Here is a 26,607-nt window from a genome sequence, read left to right on the forward strand (position 1 = left end):
GATTCGATTGTTTGAAAAATTAAAACTTCATTTCGTGATACAAATGCGTATATTTTACATCGTATTAAAAATACTGATATCTGTCATTGAAAACATTCTGCTCGCGAGTAAAAATCACATTTTCTACAGCCATAGAAAGAAGGGATTTCACAGGAAATAAAATAAAGGAAAGCTTCCTACATCAAGGAGAAAGGGGAGCAAATGAGAGGAAGATCCTACAAGACGATAAAATGACACAAGGCTTCCACCACCACTCCCGCCAGGGCAGAAATATTGCAAGCCGAAGGATGATGTCTCGGCCAATTAGATGCACAACTGTTACAATAAACAAAATTTTATTTAACATCCTTCATATTACAGTCACATACAAAAGGGGGCGGATAGTAAAATCAGTCAAAAGCTTTACAGTTAATGGGTAAGAACGGTTTCTACTTAAAGCTGACCATACACTGGCACCTTAGCCACAAATAGGCAAGTCCACCCATTGTATAACATCGATAAATCTAAAGAAGATGGTACAGATGGTATACAATCAGACTGTCAAGTGTGTGGTCAGCTTTAGGTGGATATCGGCAAACTGAATCTTTTAAATAACACCATTTCTTGGGATCCCCATAGAAGTTTTCTACAACTGGGTTCCCAGCCTCGCCTACTAGCTAGGGCCAATGTAAGGCTTGACATACACAGGCAATTTTCGGTAGCATGATAACGCTGCAAAGTTCAAGAAGCAATGTATTGCGACACATAAGGTGCAAATTATTCCCTGTAGAGCAGCGATTCCCAACCTTCGTACTCAGGTACCCACAACAGAAAATTTCCCTTCGATATTATAGCAGTCATAAATACCAAGCCATTGACATGGATTTAAAGCTTACTTCCAGGTTTGGTAATCTTCACATAGTTACAGTGGTCCAGCTTGGATTCATTTAAGTATGAACGTATCAGACCAGGCCGACCCCCATGGAAGCTGGAAATCGCTCTAGTAGTCACCGCTACTACCATGCTTGACACTAACGGTCGGGTCCTGTGCTGAGCAGCTGCATACTGCTTCATACCGAACATAGGGGGTCATGACTTAGAGAAGACGTTCTACTTTCTCAAAGAATGCCAAGTACTCTCTGATTAGACGAGGTGGAGATTGCGACATCACCGCCCCGCTTCTTCACCTCATCCAACCACAGAACTCTTTGCAATCAGAGAAAATGCAAACAGTTCCCTGAATGGCTTCACCTCGTCCAGAGAACACTTTGCATTCATTAAATTATGTAAAAATTGCCAGACCTGGAACTCATCTTGCCGATTCACATATGTGCGGTGCGGATTGAAGCTCAGGTTTCAATAGCTAATTGACACAGTGGTTGATCAGCGGTTCACGACAGGTATAGATTAAGTTCAGGTTCAGGACAGGTTTAGATCAGGTTCAGGACAGGGTTAGGGTCAGGGTCAGGACAGGGTTAGGGTCAGGGTCAGGACAGGGTTAGGGTCAGGTTCAGGACAGGGTTAGGGTCAGGTTCAGGACAGGGTTAGGGTCAGGTTCAGGACAGGGTTAGGGTCAGGTTCAGGACAGGGTTAGGGTCAGGTTCAGGACAGGGTTAGGGTCAGGTTCAGGACAGGGTTAGGGTCAGGTTCAGGACAGGGTTAGGGTCAGGTTCAGGACAGGGTTAGGGTCAGGTTCAGGACAGGGTTAGGGTCAGGTTCAGGACAGGATTTGATCCTGTTCACAACTGATGACATATGCGGTTTAGAAACGGTTCCCACAGACGTCAATAGTCTGTAACCTGCACCTGAACCAAACTGCACTGCTGAAAAACTTTTTCAATCCGCACTGCCAGTGCACCGGACACATGTGAACAGGCATCATAGGAAGAAATGTTTCACATATCATGCGGATTAGATGCGCATGGATGGATATGTTAACTGGCACTAAAGCGCCTGCGCAAAGTGAAGGAAATCCCAAAAACAAGACCTGTTGTGGGTAATTGAGGTGCAAGGCTGAGAACCACCGCTGTAGAGCATAGCACGAAGCAGCAATTAAACTGCCAAAGGTTTCACAATGCTGCATGCATGATTAATCTCCACGATATGAATCCTTAATCATTGGTGATAACACACGAGCGCACCGACCCACAAAATGACCACAGCAGAAAAAAACAAAAAAATGCCGGTAATGACACCTCACTGCCTGAAACCCCAACAGATATACAATGCAGGAGATGGTTTAAAACTTGTATCATCTATTCAACGAATAAACTTGTTTTTTGATAAATTTTGATTTAACAAAAAAACAAAAAGGATTAAAAATAAATCATTAAAACAAACCTTTAAGTAAATAGATGTTTTAATGATGGATTTTTAACCCTTTTTTGTTTTTTTTTAATCCAAACAGATATAAACCTTTAAATAAATAGATATCTGTTTGCATTAAAAAACAAAAAAAAGAAACCAAAACAAAAAAAGGTTTATATGGAAATACATCAGCGATAGCCAACACCTGATAGGTTATAAAAGTCCAGTCCTCCTGGGTCCAATCTCAGCGGTAAATCACAGGATGTACATTTACTGAACACACTGATCAGAGAGAACACTCCGGATTACATTTACGTGTCTGAATTGACATCCTCAGATAAGGTTTTTCACTCTTAAATATACTAAAAAATTAAACAGGCTCCATCTTTAATTCATCAGGATCACTGCGTGCATTCTCTACAAGCTGGCTTGGCACCGGTAAACACTGCAGACAAATTTCAGCCAACACGGCCGTATCCTCAGAAAAACAAACAGTCTACAAAGCTGATCTCCAATCAAACCGCAAAAAAGGTGACTGAAAACACGTACAAGTGCTTTACCTGCCAAAAGATTTGAGTTCTGTTCAGCCGGTCTTAGGATTCACATACACACCTGCCACAGGAGGGTGACACCACTATTCTCTGTTGCAGCTGTGTCCTCTGCCAGCACTTTGCACTGTAACCAAGGCCATTTGTGCTGCCTGTACACTTCCCCCTCATTAAATCCTAGCTACTGAAACACGCTATACCAGGGATAGGCAACCTCGGCACTCCAACTGTGGTGAAACAACAAATCCCATCCTGTCCCTGGCTGTCAAAGTCTTCCACTATCTCACAGGATTTGTAGCTTCACCATGAGTGGCGATTGCCAGGCTTCCCTACCCCTGTGTTGGGCTGACAGTTTGTTTGCAATGCAATAAAGCTCTGGCTGACCACCCCTGTTAAAGGGCAACTCCACTTTTGCTGAGAAAAAAAAAAAAAAAGAAATTCCCCTCTGCATGTACATTGTAAGGATTTTAACAAACTGTTACAAACCACTATTACTTCAGAATAACAAAAAGGTAGAAATCTGTCTGTCCGTGTCCATGTGCAGTGACTCTGTATTGGAATGGTTTTATCATTAACAATCAGCTGGGTTCTAATGAGGAAAGTGGCAGGGTCTGCATCCCTTTAGGTGTGATTTCCCTTTGGGAGTATCCTCACCAAAAATGACATTTTGGTTCCGGGGTCTGATGCCAAAAACCTGACTTATCTTAGTGCAGACGTCTGGCAAAAGTAAGTGAGCCAATCACGTGAGCTGGAAATTTTCAGGAAGCTTTCTGTACAGAACGCGTCCAGGTCCCCATATGGCATTTGACAGAAAATAACAGCGCTGCCGATTGAAAAGGAAAGGTCATTATTAATAACATCCAATTACAACAGGACTTGAGTTGCAATTGTATTTTTTTTTTTTGCTTAAAAAAGTGGAGTTACCCTTTAAGTCTGACAACAAAAGGAGTCTGGAAAGCTCCTATACATTTCACAGCAGACCAGGCGGGGACATTGCAGTATTGCAGGCTCAGATACGTGTTGTCACCCACCACGGCAGGATTGGCAGATCACAAGAGTACACTGGCTACAGGACACTCTTTGGCAGGTAGACCAGTTTAGTCGTTCGGTTGGACCGGTCCCTTTAAGCTTTCGTTGGAGGCTAATGGAAGAATGATCAGCTTGCAGCAGGAAGAAATTCTGCGTCACGATCGTCTGCGAACAGATAAAGATTGCTGATTAACTTGATCAGCTGACAGGAAGTATCTGACAGTTCGCGGCTGCCTGATTATTATGCTGTTAGTGGTTTATAGAGCTCCGTCACCTATCGCTGAACAGGTTGACAACTTGTGTGCCAGACTGCATGAAACGGAGTTGATTTCTGTGTCAAGAGATGAAATACGAGACTGTGCCTTGTAGATCATTCTAGGCAATGCTGGGCCTTGTAGTCTCTTCCCATTGGGAAGGACAACACCCGGGTCTGCTGTATGGTGGGAACCATCAGCTTGGTATAAGGAGGTGTACAACTATAGACTAACAAGTTGTCAGGCGGAAGCCCGACGTAAAGTGACTAGGAACACAACCAATCAGAATGGCCAGTTCACCGACATCCTGAGCCCTGGTTCACACTGATGGGGTGTGGAATTCGCAGCCCGGAATTCCGCACCGCATCAGAATCGCACCCCGTTTGTGTGAACAGCTGCGGGTAAGTTAACAGAATAAATAGGTACGGAATGTGAGCGCTCTAAAAAAAATGGTAAAAGACGCTAAGCACAAAAAGGTAACCAAAATAAAACTTAATACAATATAAAAGGAGGAGCGCTAATAGTATAAAATCAACTAAAAAAAAATATATATTCAAATGCGAAGTTCATAAATAAAAACAGTTCAAAGTGACTTTAGTGCTCTTTAGGTGCTTGTTTTTCTGGAAACCGGTGTCTTTGCAATAGTTGTGTAAGTAATGCGCACTCACCGGATGCGCATACAAAATGCGCCTGTAAATATTACTCCAGAAGTCATCAAGGTAAGTCAGGAACTAAGATGTCTTCCCTCTTTAAGGGGAACTCTGGTTGGCGTGGATCATCATTAAAGCCCCAAGGATCCTGTTTGATGACCATCCATCCCTTAGAGGGAAGACATCTTCGTTCCTGACTTACCTTGATGACCTCTGGAGTAATATTTACAGGCGCATTTTGTATGCGCGTCCAGTGAGTGCGCATTACTTACACAACTATTGCACGGACACCGGTTTCCAGAAAACCAGCACCTAAAGAGCACTAAAGTCACTTTGAACTGTTTTTATTTATGAACTTCGCAGTTGAATATATATGTTTTTTAAGTTGATTTTATACTATTAGCGCTGCACCTCCTTTTATAATGTTAACAACACCCCGAAAGCGGTGCAATGTGCAGAATCAGATCACATAGGTGTGAATACCTATGCGATCCGATTCTGGTGCGATCCAATTCAAGTGCAGACCCAAAAAAAAAAGGGTCCTGCACATTTTTGGTGAGGGTGTGGTGCGATCAGAGCCATACAAAATGTATGGCTCCGATGGCACCGCACACAAATCACATGTGATCTGCACAGGAATGTGGTGTGGTTCCTGTCCGAATCACATGCGATATACCGCACCACATATATGTGAACCCTGGCTGATGCTTGTTTTGGCTTCCTAAGAAAAAAAAAAAAAGGGGGCAACTAATGGCACTCATGCATAAAATTTACAATATTTCAAGATATTCGTATAAACGTTGCAAGAGTTTCAGGATTTCAGAATCATTGAGATAAAGATCTGGTCCTGTCAGACAGCTCACTTCCACTTGAAGGCTGCCTTTGGTGAATTATTGGGGATCTAAATAGCAAACAAGTCCATGGGCTGGAACAAGTAACTAGGTTGGGAGCCCCCCCCCCCCCGATTCAAAGGTTCTTTGGGAAAGAAGGGGGCAGTTCTGTGGGTGGCAGTATCGATAGGACGGTTAGGCTGCTCTTAAACTAGGGCTACCCTCCATGCACTGCTGAACCTAGGGTGAGGACTATGTGTAGTAAAAAGTAACAAGAGCAAAAACAATGAAGCAATTATGTTGAAAGATCAACGCGTTTCAGGGGTTATTGGATTCCCTTTGCTCAAGGCCTGAATATACAGGAGTTAGCCGTATAATGGGCAGCTGCTGCAGCAACTGCCCTGGAGGGTGTCTGCGATTCTACTACTTAAGTATTTAGTGAAATGGTGAGGAAGCAACCCAATGTGCAACATTTGTATTGATAATTTACACTGCTGAGTCAATTTCCTGTACCTTTAAGCCCTGAAGAAGGGGATGTTGAGACAAACACATTGGTTATCAGAAACGCGTTGAAAAGACTAAACGCGTTGAATAGCCAAAACACGTTGAATAGCCAAACCGCGTTGAATAGCCAAACCACGTTGAATAGCCAAACCGCGTTGAATGAATAGCCAAACCGCGTTGAATGAATAGCCAAAACGCATTGAATGAATAGCCAAAACGCGTTGAATAGCCAAAACGCATTGAATAGCCAAAACGCATTGAATAGCCAAAACGCATTGAATAGCCAAAACGCATTGAATAGCCAAAACGCGTTGAATAGCCAAAACGCATTGAATAGCCAAAACGCATTGAATAGCCAAAACGCGTTGAATAGCAGTTAACAGAAGATGAACATTGAAAACCAACCTCAGATCTTTTTTGGTGCTCCTTTTAAACCTCAAATCTTACAAAGTATGTCAGCAATAGCAGCTACTCCATAACAGGTTCATTTACACAAATGGCCCAGAAAAAAAAACCTGCTCCATGCTCACCTGAGAAAAAGATAAAATTGTGCCTTGGCCCCCACCTCTAAATTTCATCTACCCTGTGCCTACACCCCCTGGAATTTCAGGTAACTCTTCAACCCACCTCAAGCTGTTTAGCGGTCGGCTGTGTACAATGCACTGTGCTCATTCTACGCTTACGTGAAGCAGACCACATCAGGAAATAAATACATACACAGTAATAAATAGAGATTTACGATCACGCATAGTCTCTGCTACAAGCACGGATAAAACCCCATCCAGAGAATCTGCCCAGCTATCAACGCACAAGACCATGCCGATCCCCTACAATGTAATGAAGATTCAATATCTTCTATTATTGGAATGACTATATGAAGGAATAGTAATATATATCGGGGGAAACGTCCACAAATGAAGCAGACAATCTAAATCTAAAGCAGCTGTGCATGGTAACCAGTTTCTATCTCATTTTCAAATCTTAAGGACGCTTTTACATGGATTCGGGGTGGTTACCCGCTGGTTTTGTGCGGGTTACCTGCACTTTGCCATAGATTTCCATTGCGTTGGTTGGTTTTAGCGCATTCCTTGAAAGCGCACCAAAATTGCTGATGTAATAATAGTTTACAGCAAAGCGCTGGTAATCACCCGATGCAATAAAAGTCTATGGTAACGGGCAGGTAACCCGCGGTTACAATGCGCTGCACTCGTGGTGCAAGAAAACCATACTACATCAGAATGAAAGCACCTGAACAAGCTAAAGAAAGCCAGAGATTGTGTAATTTCAATTCCTGCAACCAGGTGTTGCAGGAAAGAAAATTACATGATTCCCTCGTTACATTCAGAGTTAAAGGGGGAATCCCTCGCGCAGCCTTAATGTGTTCTCTTGGCAAAAGACGATAGTGGCCAGCAGATCGATTTCAGTACAACCAAGCCAACCCATATGGGGATCGAACCTCATCTGGTCCCTGCAGAACTGTCCAAGATTCAATCCACCTATGGCCAGCTTAAGGCCCCTTTCACACTAGCAGTCCATGTGGAACCACCTCCACTGTCCTTTATGGAGGACGCTCCATAGTTCTCTATGGAGCGATGGGTGTAAACAGACATAAAAATCTGCTAAAAATAGACAGATGGGGATCCCTTTCCCATCCATCTAGTGCAGGGGTGTCCAAAATTTCTGAAGAAAGGGCCAGCTAACTGCCCTTCAGACTTTAGGGGTGGCCAGTGGGAGTAAAAAATGTCCTAGCAAATGTGGGAGTAAAAAAAATAAAAAAATAACATTGTGCTCGTAGTCAGCAGAAGGAGGAATAGTGTCCCATGTTTGGTGTCAGTAGGAGGAATAGTGTCCCATCATTGTTAACAGTGGGATGAATAGTGCCCCATCATTGGTGTCAGTGGGAGGAATAGTGCCCCATCATTGGTGTCAGTGGGAGGAATAGTGCCCCATCATTGGTGTCAGTGGGAGGAATAGTGCCCCATCATTGGTGTCAGTGGGAGGAATAGTGCCCCATCATTGGTGTCAGTGGGAGGAATAGTGCCCCATCATTGGTGTCAATGGGAGAAATGGTGCCCCATCATTGGTATCAATGGGAGAAATAGTGCTCCATCATTAGTAATAGTTGTAGGAATAGCGCCTAATTATCAGTGGGAGGAATTGTGCCCCATCATTGGTGTCAGTGGAAGGAAAAATGCCCCATTGTTGGTGTCAGTGAGAGAAATGGTTCCCCACTGTTGATGCCAGTGTAAGAAATGGTGCCTCCTTGTTGGTGTCAGGGGGAGGAAATTTACCCCGAAGGCCGGACAGAGGCTTACAAAGGACCGAAAATTTGGCCCACGGGTCGCAGTTTCGAGACCACTGATCTAGTGAATCAGATGGCAGTCTGGTGTAAACGGACAGGTGATCCATTTACATACTACTGCCCCAAAGAGGAGAGTGGGTTTTGTCTGCATAAGCAGAGAGTATGTATATCAGCCCATCACCTGCTCAGCCTGGATCAGCAGACCGATTGCCCGCTGAGCGGAATCCTGGCAGAGTTCGGCTCTGTGTGGCAGGGGCCTATATCAGACTGATTACCGTGCACAGCTGCTCCAATTCTGATGAATTACCATTATGGTGCAATAAATTTTGTGCAATGTATGACCAGTGAAGGTTTCGGTTTGCTCTTTAAATGCCAACACATGGGCCGCCCTCACCCCTCTGTTCTAACCAGCTGCTTGAATTGATAGCAATTCTCGTAAGAAGGTCATTTCCTCTCAAGTAGGAAAATTATTTTTGTACCTAGCATGTGATGACAGTCATTTGTGTTGCTCAAATTTTAAAATACAAAAAAAAAAAAAAAAAAATCGGAACAAGGATAAAATATGCAGATGGAAGAGTTAAAATCTGGAAACAATATAATCTTATCTGCTGCTTGGGAGACATTTATATAGAAAGAGGATTGCAAAATCTACAATTAATGACTCTGCAGAAGCACATAAGCCGACAGGACGCCCCCCCCTCAGATGAAGACATAGTCAGATAATGGCGATCGAGTTCAGACCAGTAACTGGAAACAACCAATACTGAATTTCCATCTTTAGAACGCTAAGACTAATGACAACCGATTGGCTGATGTGGGTTAAAGCCTCATACACAAGATGAGAATATCGGACGAAGGACTGTCCTTTTGCATGTTGGTCTCCTATCGAAAATGATTGGGCTACCAATTTTACGACAATTCAGAATACAACTTCCTGCGATGATGTAATGAATGCTTTCATTTCCGGGCATGTGCGGTCTTGGTAACTCTATTTTCTTTTGAAGGACGAATACTGTACTGATTACATGAAAATTATTCGTTAGGTTATCTCACAAGAAAGATTCTCATGCTTATCCTATTTGGAGTACACCGCATGAGCTGCCATGATCGGCTCTCGAAAAACTGCACAAAACGATCAGATTATCGGACTATCGATTCGAAAACAGTATTTTTCATCCGTTTCTCATCGTGTGTACTAGGCATTACATCTCTACGTACGCACCTCTGCTCCTGACACTCCCTAACCTGTAAACAAAAAAAAAAAAAAGAAGTCTCCTCACAAAGCCATTCAGAACCTCGTACCTCACAACTTCGTTCCCACGTCTTACCGGTCCCCCTTACAACCATAATAATTCCAGTGTTTAAACTTATACATAAAAGAAAAGAATGTATAAAATGTAGTTTTTCAAAGAGGTAGCGTGTGAAAAATCTAAATGACATCAATGCAGATTTTCAACAAAAAGGATAGTGTTTGTGTCCAATTACCAAACAGAAAATAAGCCCCAATGAGAGGAATACACAGTGGTAAGGGATATATTATCATTCAAGAATACATTTCATACAAACCAAAAAAAAAGTATGAGAAAACTTTGGGGGGAAACCAAAGCCCTTTAATATGATTGATGGAGCTGATCAGTCGCCCCTTTTATAACAAGTTATCTACCGTCTCAGTGAGAACCCAGGTAAGATTTAATTTAATTAAAAAAAATAATTAAAATTTAACAGCTTTTGCAAACTTCAGCCATGGAGCTGTTGAGGGGCAACGCAGTGCAAGCTTTTAGTTCCTCTACAACTCCGTTTCCATAGTTGGCAAAGGCTGGTTGAGCAGCATAAGATTCACATATGTTAAACATCAGAAGTGTTCAGAAAGAAAGTTGACCTAATTATACAGGCAGAAAAAAAAAAAAAAATAACAGTCAAATTTTACAATCTTGGATCCCAAAAGTAGTGTCCTGCACTTGGATTCACATCTAAGGGTTCTGAAACTTAATCACTAACAAAATGGACAGCAACAGGACAACAATGGACCCTGTATCATGTCCTGGAGTGACTTCACAGGATGGTGAATCTTAGAGATTATCAGTGACAGAAATTTTCCCCATGTGTTTTAGGACCAAGATTGCCCATATATTGCTAAAAACGTATAGAAAGTGGACCTTGACATCTACTTGCTTACACCCCCTCAAAACTATGGAGTTCAGATGTTTTTCAAGGAAGGGTGCTCTTATTACGATAGACAATTGTGCGATTTCAACTTTTGGTGAAGGTTCTTTTCACTTCCAATACGATTGTGCTCTTCCGTACAAAGCCAACTCCATACGTACATGGTTTGACCAGTTTGGTGTGGAGGAACTTTAGTGTCCTGCACAGAGCCCTGACCTCAACCTTACTGAACACCTTTGGGATGAATTGGAAAGCCAATTGCAACTCTTCAGTGTACAAAGCCAATTCCATAAAGACATGGTTTGACCAGTTTGGTGTGGAGCAACTCGAGTGTCCTGCACAGAGCCCCGACCTCAACCCTAACACCTTTGAGATGAATTGGAATGCCAATTGCAAGCCAGGTGGTCTTTGTACAAATCCAGGTTCAAAAAGACATGGTCTGACCAGTTTGGTGTAGAGGAACTGAAGTGTCCTGCACAGAGCCCTGACCTCAACGCTACTGAACACCTTTGGGATGAATTGGAATGCCAACTGCAAGCCAAGTCTTCTGCATACAAACCCAGCTACATAAAGATGTGGTTTAACCAGTTTGGTGTCAAGGAATTGGAGTGTCCTGCACAGAGCCCTGTCCTCAACCCTACTGAATACCTTTGGGATGAATTTGAATGCCAATTGTGAGCCAGGTCCCCTCATACAACATCAGTACCTGACCTCACAAATTACCCAGACTAACGCTCAAATCGTATGGAAGCTTTCCCAGAACAGTGGAGCCTGAGATAGCTGCAATATGGAATGAGGGGTGTTGGGGCCTCTATTAATGGCCATGGTTTCGGAGATATCCAAAAAGCCCATATAGGTGCGATGGTCAGGTGGCCACAAACTTGTGGTTGCCTATATTTTTATATAATTTTCTCTTGCATTATTCATAGCAAGCCTGCCATTACACTCTATTATGGCAGTTCTTCTCAAAGTAGAAGTAGCAGAAGTTGCTCATCGATAAAAACACCACATGGGTGCAATTCACATTTAACAGTGTCAGTTATCTTGTAGATAAATTAATTCATCCCAAACAGACACAGAGAATGTCTCCAATGTAAATCTACCAGTGAAAAGCAAATTCAGCTTTTACTAGGAAAGGAAAAAAAAAAATGCCTCCAAATCAAAAACTGCAAACATGATATTCACTCCAGTGAATGCTTCAAACATTTACCTCTATTTTTAATGTTTCCTTCATACTTGACCTCAATATGTGTAAAGCCAAAACTATTAGTTTTGGGTGGAGCGTGGAAGTGTTAAAACTTGTCATGTTTCTATTCCCGTTTACAATACTGGTTATGAATGGTCTTGATGACCATTGCCTCTGGTACATAAAGTGATGGGAAATCCAAACATTTGAGTTGTCATAGAAGAGGGGAAATCAGCCAATGGGCAAACCTGTTCTGGACAACGTTGGAGAGATTTCCTCAGTTCCTGCTGTGTGTGGGACAGCAAGTAAAGTATAATCTCCCAGATGAAAGAAAAACTTGCAGGGGTCCTAACCATCCCCTACACTACCCAAAAAGTTTTGGCTTTACACGCTTAAAATTCAGGTCTAAGAATATTGCTTTAAAAACAAAGAGCTCCAACTCCCTGAATGGGAGAACAGGGACCACCACAATTTATGCTCCCAGTCCCTTGCTTAACGAGAGCTCCCAGTGCATTATTAAAGCGGAGATGTATCCCCCACCTCCGTACAGATTTGCTCAGCTGCGATGTGGAAGAACCAAAAGCGAAAATTCTTATCTGTGCACATGCACCTTGTAGAAGCATACGTATATGCTAAAAAAAAATATGATTTTAAAAGAGTGGGTTATATATTTTATATATTTTCTTTTATTATGGGGCCAAGTTAGTTTTCCCTTTTTTGCATACAGCAATGATTAGTGGTGCTCTCCATTACAATAAAATAAATGATGCAAATTTCAGGCTGCAGTCCAGTAATTTCAGGAATGCCAACATTGGCAACCCCTTCTATCTTCACTCCTAACCAGAAGCTGGTTCAAACATAAATCAAACATAATTATAATTTACAATTATTGGCTTATTACAGTATCTGTGCTATTAAAATTGGCTTCAGTGACTTGCAGTCCCACAGCAACCCCTATGCCAAACAAAATGGAAATAAAGTGGTTATTTGCTTAAAAACGGCTTAAAACACAAAGGGCAACATTCTTTAAAGACCATGGACGCTGCGTCTTTGCACTTTTTAAAGTGTCGATAAATCGCCAGACCAAGAACCCTGTACAAAATATTTTTTTTTTTTTGTTCGGCTATGGAATGTAAAAACATAGAACACTTAGAATTTTTTTTGTCTTCCTTCATATCATAAAAATAGAATAGTAAGCTTGGAATAAGATTACAGTGGAGGGAATAAACTATACAATATATTTTCTTTAAAAAAATGATTTTGCATGTAGAATGTCACACAGATCGTAGAACAAAACAAAACAAAAAAACAAAAAAATGTGCAAGTGGCGGTTTGATGACCACCGTTCACAGTGTAATCACGGTTCCATCTTCTTCTAAGATCCGTGTCTCATGATTATTGGAAATAAGGTCCAAGCTGCCTCTGCTGGCAGATAAGTGCACGTTGTAGTTAGGCGGAATAAATCCGTTTTGTGGCGATTCGTGGTAGGAATCATGATGTGTGAGGGACTCCAAGCTCTCTGAGGATGGGGCGGCCTTAGGGATTTGCTGTGGTTCGCCAGATTCCTCGATGATAATGTCCTCCTCGTCGCTCTCCACTTCTTCAGGGTGGTAGTTCTGGATGATGTGCTGCGTCTGTACATTTCCATACATGCTCGTGCTGCTGTCGGTCGACTGTCCAGAGCTCCCGGAGTTCCGGCTGTTCCGTACTACGTTGTTTCTCTGGTTGGCCGGCCTGACTGTTATGATGAGGTTGTGACTATTTGCGATCATCATGTCGGTCACTTGGTCAAGGCTCTTTCCTGACACTTCGATACCATTGACCTCCAAGACCTCATCGTTAACGGCTAGAAGTCCAGTACTCTGGGCCAGGCCCCCAGGAACCAGTCTAGAGATGAAAATGCCTGGCACTTTCTCTAGGCCGTGCTGTGTCACCCTAACACTGGAGCCGTCCCGGATGTAGAACCCAAGGGGCTTATCCATACCGTGTTTGTAGAGGCGCACCCTACGGTGGGTTTCAGGAAGGATGTCGACGTCAATGATGGACGAAACCGGCCTGAAGTCACTCGGCATACCAATGACCAGGTGAGGCTTCTTTTTGTTGACGTCTGGACGCAGCACCGTCTGAAGGACATTCTTCTTTTTGGTTAAAGTATCTGTGCCAAAGGCGCTGTAGTCCGCCTCCTCTGCAAAATGAGAGAAAGGAGAAATATTAGGATTTGGAAAAAATAAAGAGAAAAAATATTCATGAAAAAATGAATTAACATGGGTGACCTAAAAAAAAAAAAAAAAAAAATCGATCTGGCAACAGTGGTTCATGAAGTCTCTCCTTCGGACTCCTCTAGAAATATCAGAAGCTTGAGAGAGAATAAAAATGGGCAGCTGGTCTCATAAACTATCACTCCTGCCAGCAATAACAGTCACAGGTTTTACTTAAAAACCACACGATCCATAATATAAATTATATATGAAGCTGGCGCTGGTTACAAATCTGTAAGTGAAGGTGAAAGCAGCGGCCTTACAGTGAACAGTGTCTCAAGCAACTCCAACAATTGCCACCTAGATGTATTACTGGACGGATTACAGGGTAACCCAAAGCTAGTTTTGCAACACTTTACGGCACTGGCAGCGTTAGGTGAAAAATGTTTCTAAAGATTAAAAAGATGATTAAAATACAAACATATTCTCAGCGTAAAAGCTATAATGCACAATGAAGTGAGAGAGTCATAGCTGGAAGCAGGGTGGCCCACATGGGGGGGAATGACAGAGAGGTGAGGTGGGGAGGCTACGGAGGACCCACATTGGAGAGGCGAGGGGGGGAGGCTACGGAGAACCCACATTGGAGAGGCGAGGGGGGGGGGGGGGGGAGGCTACGGAGAACCCACATTGGAGAGGCGAGGGGGGGGGGGGGGGGGGAGGCTACGGAGAACCCACATTGGAGAGGCGAGGGGGGGGGGGGGGGGGGGGAGGCTACGGAGAACCCACATTGGAGAGGCGAGGGGGGGGGGGGGAGGCTACGGAGGACCCACATTGGAGAGGCGAAGGAGGGAGGCTACTGAGAGCCCACAGTGGGGAAGCCAGGGAAGCGACGGAGGGCCCACAGTGGGGAAGCGACGGAGGGCCCACAGTGGGGAAGCGACGGAGGGCCCACAGTGGGGAAGCGACGGAGGGCCCACAGTGGGGAAGCGACGGAGGGCCCACAGTGGGGAAGCGACGGAGGGCCCACAGTGGGGAAGCGACGGAGGGCCCACAGTGGGGAAGCGACGGAGGGCCCACAGTGGGGAAGCGACGGAGGGCCCACAGTGGGGAAGCGACGGAGGGCCCACAGTGGGGAAGCGACGGAGGGCCCACAGTGGGGAAGCCAGGGAAGCGACGGAGGGCCCACAGTGGGGAAGCGACGGAGGGCCCACAGTGGGGAAGCCAGGGAAGCGACGGAGGGCCCACAGTGGGGAAGCCAGGGAAGCGACGGAGGGCCCACAGTGGGGAAGCCAGGGAAGCGACGGAGGGCCCACAGTGGGGAAGCCAGGGAAGCGACGGAGGGCCCACAGTGGGGAAGCCAGGGAAGCGACGGAGGGCCCACAGTGGGGAAGCCAGGGAAGCGACGGAGGGCCCACAGTGGGGAAGCCAGGGAAGCGACGGAGGGCCCACAGTGGGGAAGCCAGGGAAGCGACGGAGGGCCCACAGTGGGGAAGCCAGGGAAGCGACGGAGGGCCCACAGTGGGGAAGCCAGGGAAGCGACGGAGGGCCCACAGTGGGGAAGCCAGGGAAGCGACGGAGGGCCCACAGTGGGGAAGCCAGGGAGACAGAGGGCCCACAGTGGGGAAGCCAGGGAGACGGAGGGCCCACAGTGGGGAAGCCAGGGAGACGGAGGATCCACAGTGGGGAAGCCAGGGAGACGGAGGGCCCACAGTGGGGAAGCCAGGGAGACGGAGGACCCTCAGTGGGGAAGCCAGGGAGACGGAGGACCCACAGTGGGGAAGCCAGGGAGACGGAGGACCCACAGTGGGGAAGCCAGGGAGACGGAGGACCCACAGTGGGGAAGACAGGGGCCACATAGGTAAGTGAGCACAGAGATAGGCTAGAAGGGGGGCCAGAAAGGGAGTGCAGAAAAAATGGTGTTGATCACAGTTTCTAATCCATATTGTTCTTTCAACCTGCAATGAAAAGGAAGACAACGGTACTCCCATTTGTTGTTAGGGGTGACGCAGGCACCTTGCACACCTGTTTCATTGTTATTGCAGATGGAATGGTTAAAGCAAAAATGCGGTGTGGATGAGGGCACACACAGCGGCATGATGAGTCTTCCCATAGATACCCGGCAGGAATGCAGGGTGACACACCCAGCGCTCACAATGACTATTTATAAAAAGAGACATCCAGGTCAGTCGAATGCCTAAACACAGGTTATATAATTAGCGGATGACTGCTAGGTTAATCAGCAATCACCTTTGCCCTATATGACAGGCTATGACATCATGCCTCAAGATTCAGGATCTGTAATAAAAGTGAGCTCATGGTTTGATCACAGTCGAAACTGTGCCAGCAAACCTATTTCCCAACACACAGGAGTGGCACTGCCATACAAGAGGCTTTCCAATATTTGTGTATTTACTGGGCCCTCCTATTGTCTATTTGTGGCAGCAAGAGGATTGGAATGTGAATGGTCTCATTTATGTATTAAGGTTCATGAATCATCATGGAAATATGGAATAGTAAGCATGGGAAAAAAAAGACAAAGAAAGATCTAAAAAAAAAAAATGTATTGCTTAAGATACACTGTAGCTCCCCTTTATGGAATGAACGCCTTGGTACAAAGCAAGGCTGCAGCTGCACTGCCTTGAAAAAGTATTCATACCCCTTGACATTTTCCACATCTGACCAACACAAAGTGGTACATAATTGTGAAGTGGAAGGAATATGATAAATGGTTTTCAAATAAATATCTGCAAAGTGCAGCGTGCATTTGTGTTCAGCCCCCTTCACTCTGATACCCCTAACTAAAATATAGTGGAACCAACTGCCTTCAGAAGTCACCTAATTAATAAATAAGAGTCCACCTGTGTGTCATGTAATCTCAGTATAAATACAGCTGCTCTGTGACGCCCTCAAGGCATGTACAAAGGATCCAACTATGACCTATGAGGGTGGAAAGGGGGGAACCTTAAGCTGCCAAATTCATAACACGTCAAAGGATTTCTAATGCGACTTCTACTTACACATTTGTCCTAAACTTCGTTCAATAAAAGGCCTATTCTTACATAGAAAAAAAAACAAAACAAAATAAAAAAAACTCAAAAATATGTAAAATTTATCCCAACCCTGATGCCAGAGTGAACTCCTATGCACATGCATAGTAATAGCATCATCATTCAGTGCCAGCCAAAGAAGGTGGTCAATGATTCGGCACAAGGAATCCGCCGAGAAGATGCTGTTGCCGGTGGAGGAGGGTGAACACCTGTGGACTCTAGTTCTGCTTTAGTCCGGGTTCACATATGTGCGGTATATCGCATGTGATTCGTACAGGAACCGCACCGCATTCCTGTGCAAATCACATGCGATTTGTGTGCGGTGCGATTGGAGCCAAATATTTTGTATGGCTCTATTTGCACTGCACCAAAAACGTGCGGGACCCTTTTTTGGGTCTGCACAGGTATCCACACCAATGCGATCCGATTCTGCACATCAGACCGCTTTCGGGGTGTTATTAACTTAACATGCACACCCGCAGCAGTTCGCATTAACAGGGTGCGATTCTGAGACTCTGAAACATTGCCTATGGTCACCTGCCTGATGAAGGGGTCCCACGAGACTACGAAACATTGCCTATGGTCCCCTGCTTGATGAAGGGGTCCAGCGAGACTCCAAAACATTGCCTATGGTCACCTGAATGATGAAGGGGTCCTGCGAGACTCCAAAACATTGCCTATGGTCACATGCCTGATGAAGGGGTCCTGCAAGACTCTGAAGCATTGCCTATGGTCACCTGCCTGATGAAGGGGTCTTGCAAGACTCCGAAACATTGCCTATGGTCACCTGCCTGTCGAAGGGGTCCTGCGAGACTCCGAAACATTGCCTATGGTCACATGCCTGATGAAGGGGTCCTGCGAGACTCCGAAACATTGCCTATGGTCACCTGCCTGATGAAGGGTTCCTGCGAGACTCCGAAACATTGCCTATGGTCACATGCCTGATGAAGGGGTCCTGCGAGACTACGAAACATTGCCTATGGTCACATGCCTTATGAAGGGGTCCTGCGAGACTCCAAAACATTGCCTATAGTCACATGCCTGATGAAGGGGTCCTGCGAGACTCCAAAACATTGCCTATGGTCACATGCCTGATGAAGGGGTCCTGCGAGACTCCAAAACATTGCCTATGGTCACATGCCTGATGAAGGGGTCCTGCGAGACTCCAAAACATTGCCTATGGTCACATGCCTGATGAAGGGGTCCTGCAAGACTCTGAAGCATTGCCTATGGTCACCTGCCTGATGAAGGGGTCTTGCAAGACTCCGAAACATTGCCTATAGTCACCTGCCTGATGAAGGGGTCCTGCGAGACTCCGAAACATTGCCTATGGTCACATGCCTGATGAAGGGGTCCTGCGAGACTCCGAAACATTGCCTATGGTCACCTGCCTGATGAAGGGTTCCTGCGAGACTCCGAAACATTGCCTATGGTCACATGCCTGATGAAGGGGTCCTGCGAGACTCTGAAACATTGCCTATGGTCACATGCCTGATGAAGGGGTCCTGCGAGACTACGAAACATTGCCTATGGTCACATGCCTTATGAAGGGGTCCTGCGAGACTCCAAAACATTGCCTATGGTCACATGCCTGATGAAGGGGTCCTGCGAGACTACGAAACATTGCCTATGGTCACATGCCTTATGAAGGGGTCCTGCGAGACTCCAAAACATTGCCTATAGTCACATGCCTGATGAAGGGGTCCTGCGAGACTCCAAAACATTGCCTATGGTCACATGCCTGATGAAGGGGTCCTGCGAGACTCTGAAACATTGCCTATGGTTACATGCCTGATGAAGGGGTCCTGCGAGACTCCAAAACATTGCCTTGCTGTAACTATCGTTCATTAAAACCTTTGGCCCCATACTGGTGATCCTCGGAGTGCTGGTGACATTCTCCCTTGCGGATTCTGTTTGGTTCCAGCCGACGGTCACTGCTCCTACTTATACACACAGCCATTTTTAACGCAGGAACGTGTGCGTTTGGCTTGGACACTTGCATTGTTACCTCAACATACACACCTGCAGCGGTTCTCATGAACGGGGTGCGATTCTGACGCAGTGCGGAATTCACACCGAAAACACTGTAAATTCCGCACCACATCAGTGTGAACCCGGGCTCAAAGTAGAATTAAAAGGCAAAAACATTTTTTAATCTGCATAGCGTAAAGTTTGTTAAGTTTTTGTTATGTTCCCCGCTGGGGAGATTTCACTTCACTTCCTGTCCTACAGCCAAACAAAGTGAAAGTTTAGACGTTTATCAGATCCCTCAGAAATCTTATGGTGAGCTTCACACTGCAGAAAAAGGCTTAGAAGAGAAGAGAAGTCCACGCCTAGCTACACATCAACTCCATATGTATCGATCGTTGTAAATTTTCAATCATGCGATTAGCAAATGCTGGCGGACTGACAACTCATGGGGCCCCCGGGAAATAGGAGATCATGGGGCCCCTGTGTCCTTGCCCAAACTCAAAAAAGCCTATGAAAAAGGTACCAAGGGCATCTCATGGGGCCCCCTACTGACCCCGGGCCCTCGGGCAGTGCCCGAGTTTCCAAATGGTCAGTCCGCCCCTGCCTGTACAGGAAAGAGCCAATTGTCCAACGCACTGGAAATACGTTTTAGATAGAAGGAAGTGAATGTGGGGTCCGGGAATCTGAGGGCGGAGAGGTGTCCATGGTTAGAGACCACGTAACTAGGCCTGTTTTTTCTCACAGGGCGAAGCCTGATATTATCCACTCAGCTGGGGTCGTGCAGCACTGTGCCAGGAGCCAGACATTCCTCAAAGTCTTACATTCCCAGCGCTGGCTAGAAATCTGACAAGCAGCCCCCTCCGCCTCCCACCTGCCATTAACTGGAATCCCTACAGATGTCTACAGCTGGATATCAGCCCAGCAACTCGGGCAATCGGTATCAGCAAGCCCCTTCAGCTTTGGAGAGACTAGAACTCCCAGCATGCTCCTGTCAATGTAAAGCCAGGCAAGGGTCCAGGAAACCAATATTCCAGGGGAAAATATTAGGTATACTTTTTTCTGTTTTTTTTCTTTAAGAAGCATCCCTCAGATTGCCGGTTACATAGTCTTCACCAGAGAGGATCTTGGGGACAGCAGTCAAGTGATCTTCTCATTGGGCCTAAGAGAATAGAATATTCCCATTACAATGACAAACGTCTTCTGTCTATTTTACCCATCTTAGGTTACTGTGGAGATGCTATGAGGACTAAACTGAGAAAATTCAGGGAAAAAGGCAGGTTGGGGAGTGGAGGGAGGGGTTCAATGTCAGCATCAGCTCCCATCTCCAGTTCAGGATGAGCACCACTCTCTGTTCAGGATTGGGCCAACTTAAATCAAGGAGCAACCACCATTCAGCCCTCCAGTGCAACGGCAGCAGCCCCCCCACGCAGCCCCCTGTGCAAAGGCGGCACTCTCTGTTCAGGATTGGGCCATCTTAAATCAAGGAGCAACTACCATGCAGCCCTCCAGTGCAACAGCGACAGCCCCACCACGCAGCCCCCAGTGCAAAGGCGGCAAACCCACCACGCAGCCCCCCGTACAAAGGCGGCAAACCCACCACGCAGTCCCCAGTGCAACGGCGGCAGCCCCACCACGCTGCCCCCAGTGCAACGGCGGCAGCCCCCCCACGCTGCCCCCAGTGCAACGGCGGCAGCCCCCCCAACGCAGCCCCCAGTGCAACGGCGGCAGCCCCCCCCCCACGCAGCCCCCAGTGCAACGGCGGCAGCCCCCCCCCACGCAGCCCCCAGTGCAAAGGCGGCAAACCCACCACGCAGCCCCCAGTGCAAAGGCGGCAAACCCACCACGCAGCCCTCCAGTGCAACGGCGGCAAACCCACCACGCAGCCCTCCAGTGCAACGGCGGCAAACCCACCACGCAGCCCTCCAGTGCAACGGCGGCAAACCCACCACGCAGCCCTCCAGTGCAACGGCGGCAAACCCACCACGCAGCCCTCCAGTGCAACGGCGGCAGCCCCACCACGTAGCCCCCAGTGCAACGGCGGCAGCCCCACCACGTAGCCCTCCAGTGCAATGGCGGCAGCCCCACCACGTAGCCCTCCAGTGCAATGGCGGCAGCCCCACCACGTAGCCCCCAGTGCAATGGCGGCAGCCCCACCACGTAGCCCCCAGTGCAATGGCGGCAGCCCCACCACGTAGCCCCCAGTGCAATGGCGGCAGCCCCACCACGTAGCCCCCAGTGCAATTGCGGCAGCCCCACCACGTAGCCCCCAGTGCAATGGCGGCAGCCCCACCACGTAGCCCCCAGTGCAATGGCGGCAGCCCCACCACGTAGCCCCCAGTGCAATGGCGGCAGCCCCACCACGTAGCCCCCAGTGCAATGGCGGCAGCCCCACCACGTAGCCCCCAGTGCAATGGCGGCAGCCCCACCACGTAGCCCCCAGTGCAATGGCGGCAGCCCCACCACGCTGCCCCCAGTGCAAAGGTGGCAAACCCACCACGCTGCCCCCAGTGCAAAGGTGGCAAACCCACCACGCAGCCCCCCGTGCAAAGGTGGCAAACCCCAATGCAGCCCCCAGTGCAAAGGAGGCAAACCCACCATGCAGCCCTCAGTGCAAAGGCGGCACCCCCCTGCATCTCCAGATCTGTAGGCAGCACCCTCAAGTCAAAGAGGAAGATGGGCTAAACATAAAGCAGCTACAAACACCAGTCTCTTGTGACAACAAAGGCGCTCTGAGGAAATAAATGATAATTACAGTAATCTGCAGCGGGACAAAGTGTAATCTATAATTATCACATTATAAAAAAGTAATTCAAGTCAAATAAAGTTTGCACTTTGTATCCCAGACAACAGAAGCTATAAATGGCTGAGGGGAACTTTGTAAACTATTCAACCATTGTGGATGTTCAACGTATTTCCCTATAGATAGAAAAATTCTACAAAATCTTATTTACTTTCAACAACTCATAAAAATTGAGAGAAAATCATTGTACATAGCAAGGTCTCCTTCATGCATATGTGTTCTAGACATGTACAACCGTCCTCAATCAATGGCACCATCTAGGCGGCAGAAGACGGCTGAGAACGAGATGAAATGGGGTCTACTTCAACTGTTTGTAAGGACAAACCTGGAACATAGCTTCAACTTCCTGGTCTGATTCGGGGCCCCGGGTGGTGGGAATAGAGGAGGAAGTCGCGTGTTCTGATTCAGGGCCCCCGGGTGGGGGGAATAGAGGAGGAAGTCGAGTGTTCTGATTCAGGGCCCCCGGGTGGTGGGAATAGAGGAGGAAGTCGTGTGTTCTGATTCAGGGACCCCTGGGGTGACGGGATAGAGGAGGAAGTCGTGTGTTCTGATTCAGGGACCCCGAGTAGGGGGAATAGAGGAGGAAGTTGTGTGTTCTGATTCAGGGACCCCGGGTGGGGGGAATAGAGGAGGAAGTCGTGTGTTCTGATTCAGGGACCCCTGGGGTGACGGGATAGAGGAGGAAGTCAGTGTTCTGATTCAGGGACCCCGAGTAGGGGGAATAGAGGAGGAAGTTGTGTGTTCTGATTCAGGGACCCCGGGTGGTGGGAATAGAGGAGGAAGTTGTGTGTTCTGATTCAGGGACCCCGGGTGGTGGGAATAGAGGAGGAAGTTGTGTGTTCTGATTCAGGGACCCCGAGTAGGGGGAATAGAGGAGGAAGTTGTGTGTTCTGATTCAGGGACCCCGGGTGGTGGGAATAGAGGAGGAAGTCGTGTGTTCTGATTCAGGGACCCCGGGTGGGGGGAATAGAGGAGGAAGTCGTGTGTTCTGATTCAGGGACCCCGGGTGGGGGGAATAGAGGAGGAAGTTGTGTGTTCTGATTCAGGGACCCCGGGTGGGGGGAATAGAGGAGGAAGTTGTGTGTTCTGATTCAGGGACCCCGGGTGGGGGGAATAGAGGAGGAAGTCGTGTGTTCTGATTCAGGGACCCCGGGTAGGGGGAATAGAGGAGGAAGTTGTGTGTTCGGATTCAGGGACCCCGGGTAGGGGGAATAGAGGAGGAAGTTGTGTGTTCGGATTCAGGGACCCCTGGGGTGACGGGATAGAGGATGAAGTCGTGTGTTCTGATTCAGGGATCCCGGGTAGGGGGAAGGAATAGAGGAGGAAGTTGTGTGTTCTGATTCATGGACCTTGGGTAGGGGGGATGGAGGCAGAAGTCGTGTGTTCTGATTCAGGAACCCCCGGGTGGGGGGAATAGATGAGGAAGTTGTGTGTTCTGATTCATGGACCCCTGGGTAGGGGTAATAGAAGAGGAAGATGAGAACGAAATGAAAAAGTCTACTTCAACTGTTTGTAAGGACAAACCTGTAACATAGCTTGAACTTCATTTTCTGATTCAGGGACCCTGGATGGGGGGGAATAGAGGAGGAAGTTGTGCGTTCTGATTCAGGGACCCCAGGTGGGGGGAATAGAGGAGGAAGTTGTGCGTTCTGATTCAGGGACCCCAGGTGGGGGGAATAGAGGAGGAAGTTGTGTCTTCTGATTCAGGGACCCCGGGTGGGGGGAATAGAGGAGGAAGTCATGTATTCTGATTCAGGGACCCCGGGTGGTGGGAATAGAGGAGGAAGTCGTGTGTTCTGATTCAGGGACCCCGGGTGGTGGGAATAGAGGAGGAAGTCGTGTGTTCTGATTCAGGGACCTGGGTGGGGGGGAATAGAGGAGGAAGTCGTGTGTTCTGATTCAGGGACCCCGGGTGGGGGGAATAGAGGAAGTCGTGTGTTCTGATTCAGGGACCCCGGGTAGGGGGAATAGAGGAGGAAGTTGTGTGTTCTGATTCAGGGACCCCGGGTGGTGGGAATAGAGGAGGAAGTCGTGTGTTCTGATTCAGGGACCTGGGTGGGGGGGAATAGAGGAGGAAGTCGTGTGTTCTGATTCAGGGACCCCGGGTGGGGGGAATAGAGGAAGTCGTGTGTTCTGATTCAGGGACCCCGGGTAGGGGGAATAGAGGAGGAAGTTGTGTGTTCTGATTCAGGGACCCCGGGTGGGGGGAATAGAGGAGGAAGTTGTGTGTTCTGATTCAGGGACCCCGGGTGGGGGGAAAAGAGGAGGAAGATGAGAATGTGATGAAATAAATCTACTTCAAGCTACGTTCAACGTTTGTCCTTACAGTTGACCGGCGTACAACGCACGGCTCTATATACACACCCTGCGCACAATGCACTTCCTCCTGGCTCAGCTGCAGGGCTCCATGCGACTGCTACTGTCTACAGATGCTACAACAGGCCAGATAACTAGCATTGCTCCAAGGACTGTCAACTGCAATTGTTCAATCATTCCAGACTCCTTCCAGAACTAGGAAATTTAACACTCACTGCTCCAAAACCTTAAAACATTCAACTCCCCTTCTCCTGTATTTACCCAAATTATCTTTTAAGGTTAAACAAAAAAAAGTAGATAAACATAAACCTAAAAACAAGAATGTAATATATTGCAGGCCTCAGTTGTGGGGACATTCGCTTTTTGAGCCATTTCTGGTGATCCTGCCAGGGACACTTCATGTCCTGGGGTGACAACGCTCACTCACAGTATAGTATCTTTGGAGAATGTGGTCACCCTTGGACAGAGCGTTAGGACCACATAACCCAAACCTCCTGTGTGGGCATAAAAGGGGGGGAGGTTTTACTGGAGTTCACATGCTGATGACAGTCAGCACAGAAATCTTATCCTTGGATTTCTGGCAGAATCAACAGGTATTTCATCACACGGTACACATTTATGGGTTACTCTCTAAAACAGGTGAATTCTATGCCTCCCATACACCCCCAGGGATCTGCATATGCCACGCCCAGCCTGCCATTCATGCAGATGGCTGTACACCGCCACTCTTACAAACACTGGTGCTTTTTTGCATTGGCAATGATCAGCACATTTGCGCCAAACGTAATTTCTAACTGCAAAGCTTCCAGGATCATAAAACCGGAGGGATGCACGTGTGTATAAACGAAGATGTAAACAAAGCAACGGTGCTTAGAAGACCATGGCCATATAGAGCCAATCAGATGAATGGCAGGATGTACGGGACCACATGCTGTCATGTTTCACATGACTGTCATATGCCTTTAAGTGTTCTCTATATTTTGTCTCTGCTCCTCCCTTTCCTCTGGTTAGTTCTTGCTGTATAGATAGCCCACCCCTTTTCCCAGTAATGCATTTCAGCAAGCCTCATGTCTCATGAAGTAGAACACTTGATCTTTTGACCTATCCGATGTTCATTGAAGTAAGATTCTCTCAGTTTATGGAATAAACTACACAAGATCTACAAGATATCATCTCGATTGAGTCACAGCCTGTGGTGCCCACTGAGATTGGAGTTATCGCTATCTCATCACAACTGTAAGTTACAAGATATCATCTCGATTGAGTCACTGCCTGTGGTATCCAACTGAGATTGGAGTTATTGCTATCTCATCACAACTGTAAGTTACAGAGATCACACTTTCAATGCTTAGATTGGAGAGACAGAACACGTGCGTTCCCAGGGGGGTTCCAAGTCATTACCTAACAAAAAATACTGATTGTTGAACGTAAATGATGCGGTTATTATAGGAAATGATCTGCGGCTTTCCTGAGAAATCACAAACCTACACCCAAACTACGACTGACAAATGAGGCCATATACCGCCCCCTAGGATTAGTACATATCAGAGTGAGCCCGGGTTCACACTGATGCCATGCAGAATTGGCAGCGTTCCGCACCGCATCAGAATCGCACCCGTTCATGCGAACCGATGCGGGTGTGTATGTTAACACCCCGAAATCGTTCCACAAAACGCAGTGTGATGTGCAGAATCGGATCGCATAGGAGTGAATACCCATGCGATCTGATTCTAGTACGGACTTGAAAAAAGGGTCCTGCGCGTTTTTGGTACGGGCGCGATGCAATTAGAGCCGTACAAAATGTATGGCCTGGGTCGCACCGCACACAAATCGCATGTGGTTTGCACAGGGATGCGGTACGGTTCCTGTGAGAATCACATGCGATATACCGCATATATGTGAACCCGGGCTGAACCTTTATACAGACGAAGCACGCTGCATAACGTTTGTCCTTAGGTGCCCTTTGCCATGGCAGGAAGAGTCAGCACCTGCTGGGCATCTGCCAAATACACAATTGAAGTGTACATCCCAGGCTGGGAGTTCCAGAGACTCCATTATCTGCCGCAGTAACAATGCCTCCTGTTATACAGAGCCAAAAAAAAACAAAACCGTCCACCTTATTAAATATATATACCCCCCACCACCCGCACCAACGGCGGCCTTGTCTGGAGTTAGATGCGAAGCGAAGGTTGCCCGACGTCTACGAGCTTAAAAAGGACAGATGTGATTTTCTTTTCTGCTTCGAGTGAGATACCGATCACTTCATCCTCGGCTCTGCGTGGCCATCTCAGCACATGATGGGGATGTGGGAATACGAGATGCTGTAGAGTTGGGGATGCTTTGTCACGCGGCCAAATTATTTTTGTTTCGGCAACGGGTTGTAAAATCAGAGTAACGCTTACAATTCCCTGCGTAGGAATGCCAGACGCCCCGATTCCCCACCTTCTAGCCAGGACAACTGTCAGCATCGCTGTCCACCAAATCCAAGCCTGGGGGACCCAGTACATAAAATGATACAAACCC

At 47.2% G+C, this 26,607-nt stretch overlaps 1 protein-coding gene across 1 annotated transcript in view; it reads right to left on the bottom strand.

Annotated features, from left to right (window-relative positions):
- Positions 1 to 9,991: 9,991 nt before the first annotated feature.
- PARD6B (par-6 family cell polarity regulator beta) overlaps positions 9,992 to 26,607 on the bottom strand; it is a 73,817-nt gene continuing 57,201 nt past the window's right edge. The window contains exon 3 of the mRNA XM_089662270.1: positions 9,992 to 13,937. Within this exon, the coding sequence (XP_089518396.1) occupies positions 13,099 to 13,937 (839 nt within the window). The 3' untranslated portion in view covers positions 9,992 to 13,098. The remainder of the gene's footprint in view (positions 13,938 to 26,607) is intronic.

Source organism: Staurois parvus, unplaced genomic scaffold, assembly GCF_062004578.1.
Source record: "Staurois parvus isolate SC_StPar_1 unplaced genomic scaffold, SC_StPar_1.0 ptg001451l, whole genome shotgun sequence".
Taxonomy (NCBI): Eukaryota; Metazoa; Chordata; class Amphibia; order Anura; family Ranidae; genus Staurois; species Staurois parvus.